We start from the raw sequence: 15,886 nt of genomic DNA, 5'->3' as shown, positions 1-15,886 counted from the left end.
GTCAGTCCTTAGCTACTAAAAAATTTCTCTTATAACTATATGCAGTCAGACTGGATGGGGATGGGATTAAAATGAGACACATCTATTGATGCAAAGGGATAATCCATCAAAGATGCAGCTGACAAACCCATAAGTATTTGTTGAGCCTCTGTGATATACTTTGTTCTGTTCTGGACACTGGTAAGTCAAGGGAAACTTATTCAGTATGGAGGCAGAGAAGAAATTGAACACAGATTATTTGACTTGGGAAACAAAGTCAAATGCATAAAAGTTTATTATTATCAAATGCTATGTTGTTGTACAACAAACATTAGGACTCACTGAATTCATATTAGAAAGGATAGATGATATTATATGAGGGTAGGTTTTGATCTGAGAGCTGAGATGGAATGGCAATATGTTGGTGGCATTTGATTAAGAAAAGATATTGTGGGAGAAAATAGAATAATGTGATCCAGGAGTTAGAAACTGGGATCAACATGATGTGTCCTTGAAAATGTGAAACTACAATAGGTTTCATCAACCTTTAGTATTTCCCATGAATAGGTGATGCTGGGTGCTGAAAGTATCACTGAGATTCAGCTCAAAGGTCACCTCTATGAGTTTTTGTCCAATGCTCTCCCTGCTGCCCCAATAGAACTGGTCAGTCTCTGCTTTATGTCCCCTTAATCCTCGCACAGATGTGAGATCAGGACAATTTACTAAACCGATTTGTTTGTATGTTCATTTGTATGTAAGCTCCTCTTAGCCAAAACTACGCATTTAAGTTCTCAATTAGCAGCACAGAGCCTGGTACCCAGTTCACAATTAACAACATTTTTTATTGAATAATTGTATGAATGAGCATGTTTAGTAATTGGTGTATATGTGAAAAACAAAGATAGCAATGAAACTAATTCTATTATAAGTAATTTCCAATATTTGTTGAGCTTGTGTGCCAGCCACTGTGCTAAGCATGATTTTAACAAATAGCATTTAATTTACTTCTCATAATAATCCTGAGGTAGACACTATTATTGTCCCCATTTTGCATATGAGAGGAATGAAGTTCAGGGTGGTTATATACTTTGCTCAAGACCATGTGGTCTGTAAAAAGCAGAACTGTTAACTTCAAAGAACATGAACTTCCCACTATTTATATAACTTTCATTTTTAGGAGAACCCAAAAGGTTCAGTGTAATACAACATTCTGAGGACCAGTTTACTTTGAAAAGTTGACATGTGTCTTCAACACACCCACTAGATAAGAGTTTATAACCTCAATGAAAAAGGGATATGATGCCATCTTGTCTGAGAAGCAATGAAGCCTAAAATGAAAATCAATAAGACAGGATAACCCAAATCATCCTGTCTAGCCCCAACATTACTCATTGTGTGACCAAATCATGTAGATGACTTAATTTATAGAATAACTCCAAATAGACCTAGAAATGTGGAATTAAGGGAAGGAAATGCATTTTATTGAATGAACACATACATGCTAATTCAAATAACTTGCTGATTTCATCGACCCCCAAAGAGGGCTAGACTCATATCTACACAATGAGACTGAAGGCTCAAAAAATTCAGATAAATTTTCCAAAAGTAATATCTCACCAACCTGAGGCCTCTTTTCAATGGGTTCCTTTATGGCCAATCCTAGTACAGGGGTTGGCAAATTATAGCAATAGGCCAAATCTAGCCTGCTACTTGGTTTTGAATTATCTTTAAGCTAAGCATTATTTTACATTTGCAATGCTTTAAAAATAAAAATAAAATAATATTTTGTGTCACATAAAAATTGTATGAGATTTACATTTAAGTGTCCATAAATAAAGTACTATCAGAACATAGATACACTTATTCATTGGTGTATCTATCGTGTCACAATAACAAAGTTGAGTAGTGTGAGACTGCATGGCCCACAAAGTCTAAAGTATTTAGGACAGAACAAGCTGGATAATCACTATTCTAGATTAAAGCTCAGCAGGGGCCAAAGAGTGCAGTGAGGAACACACTGCAAACATCATGGGTTTGGCCTTTTGGATTTATTGCCTAACTTAATAGTTCTTAAAGGGTGGTCCCTGGACCAGCAGCATCAGCCTAATGTGAGAAATCACTAGAAATGAAAATTCTCAGACCCTACCATAGATCTACTGAATATTAAACTCTTAGGATGGGGCCCAGCAATCTATGTTTTATCAAGCCTTCTAAGTGATGCTGATATAAGGTAAAGCATGAGAACTTCTGATATAACTCAAAGAATTTGCACATATTATCCTATCTCAACATAATTATAAGTGATACATGTATTGGCTCCTATGTATATTCCAAGCACTGAGCTAGATATTTCACTTATACATTTTTATTCTATGTACGTAACAGTCTGGAATGGTTGGGCTTATTAGCCTTTATTCACAGAAAAAGGAACTCAAGCTCAGGGAGGTAAGTAACTTGTTTAAAGCGACCAATTAGTATTTATACTCAGCTCTGTCTGCTATATACCCTATACACCTGCCTATCACCTTACTCGGCTCTTTTCCTCATCATACATGAGGACAAGAAGCTCCTGACATCATGAGGGAGCTGCCCTGGTCTATCACCCAAGCCTGGGCATTCTCTTATTGAATATAAACAATTTCACAAAATATCAGCATCAGACAAGACTACTTTACTTGTGATTGATTAAGATAAAAACAAGGTCACAAAAACATAAACTTTGTTTAAGTCACAAAAAATGACCAAATATCCCCCATCCTAGCAGATATAGCTAACTTCCTTGCCAATTACAGCTTCAGCCTCTGTCTAGTCTTCACTACTTGTAGATATGATATTAGATGTTCCTGGCTTCTTGACTTCATCTACTCCAGAGCAAAGCCCTGTTTCTTAAATTGTAATCCCCCCAACACAAGTTCAATTTCTATAAATTCTTTCTAACACCCAGTTACTGAGATGCCCCACAGTGCTCCGTGGTGTGTGTTCTCCCTCTCTGCAAAGAGTAACAGAGACAATTGTTCAAACACAGGCGTGTCCCTGGTGATCTTTGGCTGGAGTTCATAGAAATGTACAGTCCATTGAAATGTACACTCTCTCCTATGGGTTCCCAAACCAATAGCAGTCCCCAAACCAATTAGTACCAAACACCTTGCCAGAGAAGGATACTTACTTGGTATCTTAAACAGATTAATAGACTCTTTAGGATCAATCAGATTACACACAATGACTTCAAGAAACTGCTTTTATTTTTTAAATTAGAGTTGAAATTCCTATTTTTAGCTTGCAATCTACCTGTTAAAATCTTTTGATCCTTCAACTCCTCACATTTCCACCGACACCATCTTTGTGCAACCTTTTCTGTCATCTTCCAACTTGATGATGGGCTGGCCCTTTTCTTTGAGTATTTTAAAGGTCTTGCTTTTTCTCACTAGACACTTTAAGTCTTGAATTAGTCATTTATGAGCTGTTTGGTCTCTCACCAATTTAAAACTCCCTAAGGACAGTAAAATACCCTCAGGCCCACTATTCCCCATCATATAGCAGGGGCATAATACATAGTAGTTCCGCTTCAGTTAGAAATCTAAGGTTCTTTTTTTCTAGTTATGAAATTGAAAGGGCTACTTTTCCAGCCAAATCAGAGTGCATCTCAGCTGGGCATTTTCAGCTCACTGCTGGATGTCTCATTTGAAACGATTTTCCAGGGCCACGGGGTTCTAATGAACAGCAGCCCCTGATGCCTTTGGAGTGTGGGTATCTGTAATTTTGATGTGAAATCTTACTAGTAGAATAAAAATAGTAAAAAAAAATCATAATCAACTAAACAACAGTTCCTGGCCACTGGGGAGACTTGAAGGAGGCCCAGGAGCCCCTCAATTATGGAGCTTCAGTAGAAGTGCACCTTCTCTCTTAGCGGATGAGAGTAAATGATGCTCATGCTGTAATTTTTTCTGAGTATCTTCTAAATACCATGCATTGTGCTAGACAACAGGGTTAACTATTTAGTCAAGGGAAAGAAATAAAACAGTGTCAATTCCCCTTCACACTTTATTGGTTACTGTTCCTGGCATTCCACCCTGGTGTGCCATGTCCCCATGTGGCTCTTGTGCTATTGCCTTTCTGTCATCTGAATTTGATAAACTTCTCTTCATCCATAGAAGCCCAGCCTAGAAGTCACCTCCTCCAGGGACTTATTGCTGATCCCTCTGATCTCTTCCTCCTGAACTTAATTACTTTTCATTATTTCTTTTATATCTTATACTGACTTGTATCGATCTATCTACCAAAATGCATTTTCTTGGTTTCTATTCCCGTCTCCTTATACAACTGAGATTTCCTTGAGAGTATACTATCTTGAGAGTAGTTACTATCTTTAATTCATATTGATATCCTGGGCCTACAAGGGTGCCTAGGGTATTTTAGACAATAAAGAACTATTTTTAAATGCAAACCACTGATTAAACACAAATGACAAAGTACTTGGGAATTACTGAAGCTGCATGTTGGGTACATGGAAGTTTATTACGCTATTCTCTATACTTTTTGTATATAAAATTTTCCAAAATAAAGAGTACAGACTAATTGAAGACCTTATAAGATGTGTGTTATATCCATCAGAATTTTAAAGTTCCCACCATAAATGGAGCTTCTATATTTATAGCTATGTTCTCTAGGTGCCCCACATTTTTTTCTTTTCTCATAAGAAATATATGTAAAGCCATACAATGTTGCCCTGAAATAAAATACAGTTATGCCATTTTAGAACACATGTAGAATAAAGAAATTATGTTAAACTTGAATTTCTGGGGGGAAATGGAAACTTCCCCTTTATACTAAGTATTTTATTGAGGAGGGTAGTCTATGGATGTTTGCCCTAGTCTCTCACCTGAATTGTCCCAGAAGCATAACTGGATATGCTTCCCACTCTCATACTCTGAACTAGTCTTCACATACCCCCAGGTGGACCCACCTAACACTAGTCTGCCACATTGCATCCTAAGTAAGCCATTCAGCCACATCTCTCATTTCAACAGTCCCATTCCCAGGTGCTACAAGCCACTGCCCTTATCCACAAAAACTCCGGGTCACAACCCACATTTAGCCTAGCATGCTCTGTCCTTACTCTCCAATTCAGGAAATTGTTCACACACTGCCATGTCCCATACAACTGTTTCTTCTCCGTGAAGCTTTTCCTTGAGCCTCTTCCATCATGTACTACTCCATCTGTGCCTCTACAGGCCATTTCTCTGACATATGCCCAGTACTTACTCCTTCTGTCTTATTTGGTAATTAGTATCCCTCACTAGCATGAAAGCTGATGGAGGGTACATTCCTTTAATATTCATTTTGCAACTCCCTCAGTCAATGCCTAACAGAGAACCTTTGCATATTTAAAATTCAATAAGACATACAATACATGCTAAACTGTGAAATGAGATTAATCTTGTGAGTATTCTTCCTGTTTCCCTTATGAATACTCCGATGTGTATAAAACCTACAATCATTATATTAAAATCCCATTAGTCATTTTAATCCTTTTTATAAATTGCTTTTGCTTCTTAAACCTTGAATTTCATTTGAAGGAGAATTGTGTTTTAAATAGGGTCTTATCAAAATTGGAATCTAATTTAGATAAGAGCAGAAATGTTTTCCTTAACTCCTTCTATCCATAGCTAAATCTCACTAGCCATTGCAAATGATAATACATCCCAATACTAAGGTGGGCCCTCTCATTCATACAGACTCAGAAATATTTTCTAAGTTAATCCATGCAAGGAGTCACACTGGGGAAAACATTCTATAGTATCACCAGTGAAAAAGTATTGCCTTCTAAGGAAATACAAGTTCAATGTTGTTTAAAAGGAGCTCAGGTTTCTGCTCTAGGCCACAATTTCTTCACTTATCCACCAAAAGGAATGGCTGATTCCCTGGTCTTATTCTAAGCTGTCCTTTGTATGCAGTGTAGTCTCTGTGAAAAGTTGAGCAATCTACATTGAGATGGATCTTACTGGTCATTTTATCATTTACAGGTAGAAAGGATGAAGAACCTCAAATCTAATAGTTTGTGGTTTGCTCTTTATCTGCCCTTTTTCTTGTTCCTACACTTGGCTGGTGATCAAAAAGTCTAAGTTCTATTTCTGATTGGATAAAACACAGACAGGGGCCCAAGCCAGAATTCTCATATCGTATTAGTCTCATAATTGGATTCTATTTGGACTGGCCATTCATTGCCATTAAATATGAGTCACAGATGGTCAAAATATCAGTGTGCTTTAGAGAAAAGGAGGTCAGAAGTCCACTGGCTTACTTTTGTTTTAAGCCTCACTCTATAAGAATTGGTAACCTGGTTATCTGGCTTAGCTAGCTTCCATGCCATGCTTGGCTCCCATACTTACGTTGGGGTCAAATATTTGTAGAAATTAAGTGGCTATTATGTGACCTTATTTCCTATGAATGCATTTCCTTCAAATATCTCATAGGGTGTCAGCGGGCAATTCAGGAATTCAAGAATTCACTAATTTTTCATGTAAGTTCTCATGAATTATCTTTTCAATATTAAGAAATAGGAATAAACAAAAACTGTATTGTAGTAGGAAAATAACATAGGGTTCAAGAGTCCTTGGTTTTGGTTTTGTCTCTGCTCCCAGTTAGTTTGCCTTCTGATAAATTGGTTAACCTGTCTAAATTGCAATTATCTCCTATGTCAAATGAGAAAGTTGGACTAGACCACTGTTTTCTAACATGTACTTTAGAACAAAAAGTACTCATTTGTCAAGTAAATGTGGGATATACCTCAAATATTATATAACCTGCATCCTTGTATTTTAGCATGATCAAGGCTTATACATTGAATCCAGTTTACCAAGCTTTCTGGACATTTTACATAATATCTATAAATATGTGTATACATCTACATATATCTGTGTATATAGAACTATAGGTTCATACATGAATATGGATATTATTTAAATATGAATATGGATAGCCATCCCAATAAATATGTTTCAGTATAGCTTAAAATTCTGTGCTTCTAGGTGGGGAAACCTACTTTTCAGATTGTTGGAACTTTCATCTAAAACTTTCAAGTTTTCATCTAAAAACTTTCAAGTTTAGCCGAAACTGGTTTGGCTCAATGGTTAGAGCGTCGGCTTGGGGACTGAAGGGTCCTGGGTTCGATTCCGGTCAAGGGCATGTACCTTGGTTGCGGGCACATCCCCAGTAGGGGGTGTGCAAGAGGCAGCTGATCGATGACTCTCTCTCGTCGATGTTTCTAACTCTCTATCTCTCTCCCTTCCTCTCTGTACAAAATCAATAAAATATATTTAAAAAATAAATAAATAAATAAAAACTTTCAAGTTTAAGTGATATGAATCAGGACTTAAAGAAGAAAAGCTGTCAATTATAGGGTTCTTAAACTCAGGGCATTCAACTTTAAGTTTCTACATCATCAACATTGGCAATGAAGAAGTGTGTGCTCTCCCACAGTGCTATGAAATTTAACTTGCTCACATAACTCCATGGTGCTATGGAAGTTACTGTCCTCACATACCTCCATGGTGGTTCTCCTGCCCAGGCCTCTTCATCTAGCTCTGAATTCAAACCCCCCCCCCCCCAAGTATAATGCACTAAAGTTGAGGGCTATGCCTCAACCGAGTCCAGAGGACAAAAAATTATACAGTGATAAAGTCCAACAGAAGCAAATTATCCCACTTATAAAAAAATTAAAGTTATTGGATCTGTATTTTCTTCTGACACCAACATTAGTGCATTAAGGCAGAAATCTCAAAATAAGGCAGATTACTGTTTAGCACTTGGATAAGTTCATTATGCAGTGTTCTCCTTCCAGGGATCAAATAAAATTACTGTGCAATGTGAGTAAAGGAAGAAACAAACTTCTGAGCCTTTTTAAATCCCATTACAATATTATTCTCATGTATGCCTAAACAGAATCTGACAGAGAATTCTTAAAAAAAAAAAAAAGGTATGAAAATTACATGAGAGCTTATTATATTCTTCTACTGGTCTAAACAGAACCCAGTGAACCCAGTTCATATAAAAAAATAAAGGACTTTATGAAGACAAGCATATAAAATCCTTACTGGGAAGAAATATTAGGACATGTTTAAGAACTCCAATCTTTCACATTAGAGGAAAGAGAATGTGGACATGAAATTGAAGCTGAAATGATTCAAAGTATATTATTTCAGTAGAAAATTGTGTCGTGTATTTCAGACACACACTCAAATTGTTAAAGCAAAGTTAACCAACTTTTTTTTTAATTTTCTCATTTTTGCATAATAAGGTTGATTTGGTAGTAATATTAGATGGATAAAATATTTATTGGTAACAACAATGCTGTCCTGGGTGTTTTGTTCTCAGACACATAAGCAAAGTGGCTCATTAGGAAATGTTAAAGGAAACACTTTTGCAAATTAAGCATCAAAACACGTTTTTGCCAGTATCAAGGAACTCAATTTTAAACCAAAAGCTTATGCATTTTTATATCACAATCAACAACCTAACTCCACCCTCACCTCCTAACTAATGAGGCACACACAGGTATTTCACTCACAAATCAGGGTATAGGATGGAATTACTAATGACCTCAAGGCATGATAGCAAACATGAACTTGACAACCAAAAGCACAACCTGTTTTGTCATCCCCCAACCAGAATCCTTACTTCTGTTATTTATATTTAACCCACAACATCACCCTAAATGCAAAGAGGTTGCAAAGAGAAAGATAACGGTACCAAACCCCTCCCCTCCCAGTGTCAAATATCTGGGTGAACAGCAACGAATTGCTCTAAGGCAAGCATGCATATTTTAAAACTTTCACACTGGTTATGCAGCCTCAACTTCTGCAGGGTCTGTATCCACTTGGGAACTAGCCCTGACCAAGGGCACACACACTGGGAGCGACCACTTTACCTTCCGAAAAATCAATCAGTCCCAGCAAGTGGAGCAGCTTCAGAGATGCACATATAATCACAACAATACCCACTGTTTGCAGTCCTTCCGACTCCCACTCCAGGGTCAGCATCCTTTGAGAGGGCAGAGCATCCCAGCCTCCGAACTGGACCCCTTTGGAGTGGAGGGAGTTAAAGCAGCAAGAATCCCAGCAATGCCTGGCTTGGAACAAAGACTCCTGAGGGGGCAAAGTGAGCGGTTCTTCTCAGATGCACCGGGCCAGGCAGCGGGCCAGGCAGCGGGCCCCCGGGCTGAGCACCGACCTGGGCTGAAGACCAGCCTCTCATGCTGGTGCTGGCATTTGCCTGCTGGGGTCCCCCAACCGCAGCAGCGCGCCCGGGACTCTGCGCTGCATCCAGCGTGTACTTGGACTTCAGAGCTGCCAAAGAGACATCTGTTGGAAAACTGGAGACTTTGCTGTGTGGGTGGAGAGGAGGGACACTCCCAGGAAACTTGCCCCGGAAAGGCCCCACGCTGAACAGCGCCGCGGGGCTGGGCAGGGCTGTCTGCGCTCTAGTTTGCTGCCTGGGAAGCTGGCGAATGTCCCCTTTCTGCCATGTAGCAGCTGCTCTCTCTTCCCAGAGCTCGCACTGCGAGAGAGCTCAGCCTACCTCTTAGGATGCTAGGAAAAATCAGCCTCAGGGGCTGGTGACTAGACCCTTTTCTGAAAGCCCCTGGGGAAGTCCAGAGGCAGTTTTCCTAGGGAGAAAAGTGCAGGCGCTAAAGCATCCATGACTCAGTGGCTTTGTCAAAGGTGAGCATCCACGCCGCCTCCCACCTGTGACTCTACTGGGACTGTTGTGGTCCTCGCTGGCACACAGGGAGAATGACTTAGCCCTTGTACTTACAAATCTGCATGGTGGAGGGTGTGGGGTCGAGCAGATCTCCATAGGAATACTGGTGTTCAGTAACCACCCCCTGGAGAGTGAGTACCACTAGCATCCTTTGAGGTCTTGTCTCCAAAGTTTTGCAAACTTCCCTAAGAATCAATATCACCGGGTGCCTGTCAAGAGCACTGTTTTAGTCTGATTCAGAGGACCTTGGAGTTTGTGTTCTTAAACTGGAAACGAGATGATTCTCAGAGAGGCGAGGGCTGTGCTGCCTCAAAAGACCCCACACTACATATGTGATTCCAAACCAGGCAAGCAGCTCAGGTGTGGCCGTGGCCTCTGGGTTGTGCCAGGACCACACTGGCTTCCTCAGGCTGCCTGTTTCCTCCATGCTGCTGAAGCCCAGCCCTGTTGAAGAGAATCAACGGGGTATCTTATGTGTGAAGGACTGTAGCCCCTGGAACTGACTGTGAAATAAAGGGTGTATAAGGAATATCTTAGGCCCAAAGCATTGCCTGGTTTTGCTATTTTCTTGCTGTGTAATTTTCTGCAAGACACTTCTCTGAAAGCAGTTGTTTTTTTGTTTTTGTTTTTAAATTCTGCAAAGTTGCAATTATAATACATTAATGTTTTATTTAAATTTCTCCATTTAAAGAGAATTACGGTAATTCAATATTCATAATAGTAGTTAATATTTACTGAGCCTTGACTTTGTGCCCATCAATATTAGAGTGATTTATCAACTAACAGCCCTCCAGCTAATTTTTTTAAATTAATTAAAAAAAAATATATTCTTATTGATTTCAGAGAGGTAGGAGAGTGAGATAGAAATATTAATGATGAATGAGAATCATTGGTTGGCTGCCTCCAGCATGCCTCACACTGGGGATCGAGCCCACAACTGGGGCATATGCCCTGACTGGGAATTGAACTGTGACCTCCTGATTCATAGGTCTATGATCAACCACTGAGCCACACCAGCCAGCTCCCACAGCTCATTTTACAGGAGATATTAGCTTATGTGCTAAAGTTGTGGGCACTGCACTTAGTAGACAATAGGCATGTATTCATTCACTCAGTTCTTCATTAACATTGTTAAGCTACTACTATGAGCTATGAATGGAACATGAATGACAAAATGGCAAATACTGCCCAAATCTGTCCTTTGGGGACTTACAGGTTAATATGGAAAGTGGGTATTAAATTGAATGTGCTCAATAAAGGCACCGGCACTTGAAGGCAAGGCTTTGCAGAGAACTCTGGGAGCACAAAAAGGGAGAACCAGGTGCACCTGCAAAAGGTGGTGGGGGTAAGAAGGAAAATACTGCACGGAAGAGGCCACCATCACTGATGGTAGCTTTTATCATGATTAGAAGTTGTGCATCAGACACAAGTTTTGGGGTTCTGTCACTTTACCTGGTTCTGTCACTTGCTCGCTATGTGAGTTTGGAGAAACCACTCCATTTCTAAGTCTTTGTTTTCTAAGTTCAAGAGGAGTGTGTGGCTGCCTCCTTCTTATGGTTGATGTAATAGCAACTAAGATGTGGAGAGCTGTGCCCAGCCCCTGGTGTCCGCTTGCTCAGCACATGGTAGTTGTGGGTTTTGTGACAGATTTGCTAGCTCTTTAGAGGCTTGGCTGGGCCAAAATGGATGAAGTGACTTTGCTCTTCCCTGGTCCTGACACTCCTTCCTGGCCCTAGGTCCAGTTCTTATCTTTTTCCCATGAAGACTTCCCCATCAATCCAGTCTAAAGGCATTCCACACTAGGAAAATACTTAGATCGCCAAAATGAAAAGCATTTTGGGTAATTTACTAATGGGAGATATCTTTCTATCAATCTGCCCAATGCCCTGTCCATCTGAATATGTTGTTTACCATTCAGGAAATATCCACAAAACAGTGAGGCTTCGGGAAGCAGTTCTCAATAGTTGATGGGAAAATCCATGTCTTAAGTAACCATTCTCTGAAATTCCTGCCCACATAAAGCTAGAGGAAGTCAAAACTTTAATGAGAAAGTAACATAAATTAATTAGGTCAAGTCAACTCTGTCTCTTTTAATCATACCCAATACCACTTTAGAGTTGAAAAAAACTCAAAAAACAAAGGTATGGAATTAAGTGACTTGACCAAGGTTACAGGGCTAGAAAGTAGTTCCTCAGTCTATGTTGTTCACCATTTCCTGTAGATGAGTGAGATCATGTCCTATTGGAAATATACTTATAAGAATAAAAAATGAGACAAGCAATAATCGTTATGCTGAGAATTAAAACATTTCTTAGTCGGATTCCTAAATTTATTCTTCTTCCTTAATACCCCTCAACAGATTTCAACAACTATTTTTCAATTAATCTCTTGATTTAAATGGTTAGGCAAAGTATTTAAAAATTGTCACATCAATTTTCCAGGAGAGAAATCCCAACCATTCTTGAAAGTCACATAAATACCTACAGATATGATTTTGTTGATTCTAGGCAGGACTTCCCTTTAGGACAATGAAATTAGTACAAGATCCACCATCTGAGAATGTTGGTGCCTCAGCCCTTCACCACCTATTGACTTCCCTTTACCACCATTTTTCTGAGCTCTTTCTGTTGCCTTACAGGATCTCCTGGCTCTTAAATAATACCAATGGCTCTTTCATCTGCTGTCCCCAAAGCATGATTTTGTAAGGCAATAGTACCATCAAATAATTTCACACATCATCTGAGAACTTGAGAGAAATGGCGGAGAACTGAGCAGGAGTGTTTTTCTAGCGACATTTTGGAAAAGAATAGTTGCCTGCATATTACTTAACAAAAAATAATTTCAGATGGCAGCTCTATCACTTAGTTGCAATAATTTGCAAACTCCACCCCTATTTGTTGTATTAAAATATACCCTGACTGTCCTTCTTTCCAAGATCACCCTTTCATTTCAAAGGAAAGGAACACCAAAGAGATAAACTAGCATTTCCTTCCCACTTATCTCTAAGCCATACTCTGTACTTTCCCTGTATAAATTCATTCAATCTTACTGCAAACCAGAGTTAGGTGTTTGTATCCTTATTTCAAAGAAAAATAAAAACCGAGGTTGATTGAGATTAAATTCCAAAATCACATTTAATAAAGAGCACAATCAAGATTTGTATCTGATTTACTCCAACAATAATAGCTGCTAACATTTAGGGAGAACTTATAAATGCCCAAAAAAGCAGTATTCTAAAGTCTTTACACACACACACACACACACACACACACACATAAATATAAACATAATATGTAAATACTGTGTTTCCCCCAAAATAAAACATCCTCTGAAAATAAGATCTACTTACAGGTTTCCTTCTGAGTGAAATATAAGGCATCCCCCCAAAAATAAGACCCCTCCTCTCCCCCCAGGCTCTCTTAGAATGCTATTGCTAAACATGAGAGATTTGGTCCACTGATTCTGAAAGAAATGGAGTCACAAGAAATTCACCAGGAAATTCAGGAATTGGATTGTTGTGATAATGTTCCAGAAGATGATGACATGATTGTCATTGAATAAATGGGTAAATGCTTGATACTGTAGGATTCACAGTTTGTCTGGTTTGTGTTGACAACTACCGTACTATTGTACCGTATACAGGTAATAAATTTCCTTTATTGTCATTTAACAATAAATGTGTACCATATTCTTCTTTTTTTTATGTTTCATCATTTTATTTATTTTTATTTTTTAAAATATATTTTATTAATTTTTTTTTACCGTATTCTTCTTCATGGAAAAATAAGACATCCCCTGAAAATAAAACCTAGCACATCTTTAGGAGCAAAAATTAATATAAGACACTGTCTTATTTTTGGGGAAACAGGGTAGATTGAATGGAGGAACAACTAAACAATGGTTGCTATGATGAGCACTGACCACCAGGGGGTGCGTGCTGAACATGGAGGATGTCAGCAATAGGTGGCAGAGTGTGGAACATGGCAGGTGTCAGCCTTGGCAGGATGGTGGAGCAGGTGAGCAGGGGCACCGTGGGCTGAGCCTCTGGTGGTTACTGAAAATTCTTTGCTTCCACACACCACGGTCCTGCCCCAGAGCTTGCACCTGCTGCTGTCCATGATCACCCCTGAGGGCTTCTCCATCTTCTCCTGCTCCTGAGGAGCCATCAGGGTCAGCAGCCACCTCTTGACCCACTGCCAGTGGTGGCTCTGCTCACACCTACTGCCAACACCGGAGCTGCCACTTGCACCCGCTGCCAGCACCTGGTGCTGGTCCGATTGCTCAGTGCCATCAGTGGGTGAGAGCTAAGACTGCCCACCCAGATTGCCTCTGAGGGCTTCTCCACCTCCCTCTGCTCTTGAGGGGCAATCCAGCCACTCATATCTGCGCCGACCCCAGTGGCTCCTTGCTGTCAGCAGGTACCTTCTATGTCTGGTCCTAGGCTCTGGTGACTCCTTCCCGCTCACTTGAGGCAGGACCCTTCTGCCCCAGGTACATCACTTCCTTAGCTTGTTTTCTCAGTTCTTAGGCACAGGATTCCCGTAGATTGACCTGGGAATTCTCAGAGCTGCATTGACTCATTTCCTGTCGCACAGCAGCACTTTGGAAAGAGAGCTCAACAGGTCTAGATTTAAATGCTTTCCAGGCCTCCAAAGACTCTGAATAATTATCTGGATCATGTCTGTATAAAGTGCTGTAAGGACTATGTGAAAAAAAATATTGTAGAGTTCTCAAGATCCTTTTCTAAGAACACTTCTAAACCCCTTTTCTCCCCCCCCCCCTTCTCAGACACCAAACTCTAGAATTTTGTTTTTTAAGTTTAAATGGTCCTTGATTTAAGTATAAGCACTTACGCCCCCCCCCCCCCCACAGTTATCACAAAGACCATTTCTTTCATTTATTTGATCTCCAAAAAGAGAGCTAGAAAGGGAATGGTTTCTGAGAATTACATATTTCCCAGAACTTTCTGTCAATCCATGTTTTAGCTTGACTGACTCCTGCTAGAAATCACCAGTTTTATTGAAACACTATTATTTCAAGAAAATTACTGAAATGCTGTATTAGTTTTTTATTGCTGCTGTAACAAATTACAACAAAGTTGGGGATTAAAACAACACAAAATTTATTATCTCACTGCTCTGGAGGTCAGAGTCTGAAGTGGGTCTCTGAGGTGTTGGCAGGGCTGTGCTCCATTAGGAGGCTTAGGAAGTAATCTGTTTTGTTTTTGCTTTTTGTTTTTTGCTTTTTGCAATTCTAGAACCTGTCCACATTCCTTGGCTAGTGGTCACCTCCACCTCTAATGCCAGCAGTTGCCAGTTCAGTCTTCCTCAGGCATTATTCTGAACCTGACCTTTGTGCCTCTTTCTTTTACAGATTATTGTGATTTATCAGGTCTACCTGGATAATTTAGGATCATCTCCATATTTTAAGGTAAGCTGGTTGGCAACCTTAATCCCTTCTGCAAGTTTAATTACCCTTACCATGTAACCCAGCATTTTCACAGGTCAGGGGATTAAGACTTGGATGTCTTTGGGGGTGGGGGGGCAATTAGTCTGCCCAACAGACTAATAATAAAAGGCTAATATGCAAATCGACCAAACAGCAGAATGACTGGTTACTATGACATGCACTGACCACCTTGGGGGCAGACACTCAGTATTGGAGCTGCCCCCAGGTGGTCAGTGCACCCATACAGGGGCGTGCCAAGCTCATGCCTGACAAGCTCAGCAGAGATGGCGGGACCCTCTCCTGCATCCGCAGCAGTGCTAGGGAGTGGGCCTAAGCCATCAGTCAGACATCTCCCAAGGGCTCCCAGAGTACAAGAGAGCATAGGCTGGGCTGTGGGACATCCCCCCCTCCTACTCCCAAGTGCACAAATCTTATGCACTGGGCCTCTAGTAATATATAATTTACTTGTAACAGTAGACACTCCTTTAGATAAAAAACAAAAAAACAAAAAACCAAGCTAATTCTAAATTGAAACCCAAAAGATAGAATCTAATTGATAGGAACAAGCCACTTGGCAATATATTTGCATGAGTATCTATGTTTGTGTTTAATATAGGGACAAAGGACCTTGTCTTTGAAAAAGAAAGGGCAACTTTAATTGGCCCCCTTTATCTCTGAACTTCCAATTTTTTTCTAAGAA

At 39.9% G+C, this 15,886-nt stretch overlaps 1 protein-coding gene across 8 annotated transcripts in view; it reads right to left on the bottom strand.

The window, feature by feature from the left end:
• Nucleotides 1-15,886, bottom strand: part of KCNIP4 (potassium voltage-gated channel interacting protein 4) — an 899,162-nt gene that overhangs the window by 152,973 nt on the left and 730,303 nt on the right. For 2 of the 8 annotated variants that reach the window (XM_084898612.1, XM_084898608.1), the window contains exon 1: nt 8,906-9,171. The exons of 4 other annotated variants lie outside the window; for them this stretch is intronic. In XM_084898612.1, the coding sequence (XP_084754738.1) occupies nt 8,906-9,017 (112 nt within the window). In that variant the 5' untranslated portion in view covers nt 9,018-9,171. Of the gene's footprint in view, nt 1-8,905; nt 9,172-9,207; nt 9,316-15,886 lie in introns of those variants that run through there. 2 more of the 8 variants (XM_084898610.1, XM_084898611.1) reach the window with 2 other exon arrangements.

The sequence above is a fragment of the Pipistrellus hanaki genome (genome assembly GCF_964339955.1).
Source record: "Pipistrellus hanaki genome assembly, chromosome: 1".
Taxonomy (NCBI): Eukaryota; Metazoa; Chordata; class Mammalia; order Chiroptera; family Vespertilionidae; genus Pipistrellus; species Pipistrellus hanaki.
Note: the sequence above shows the minus strand (reverse complement) of the source record. Positions and strands in the feature narration are given on the sequence as shown.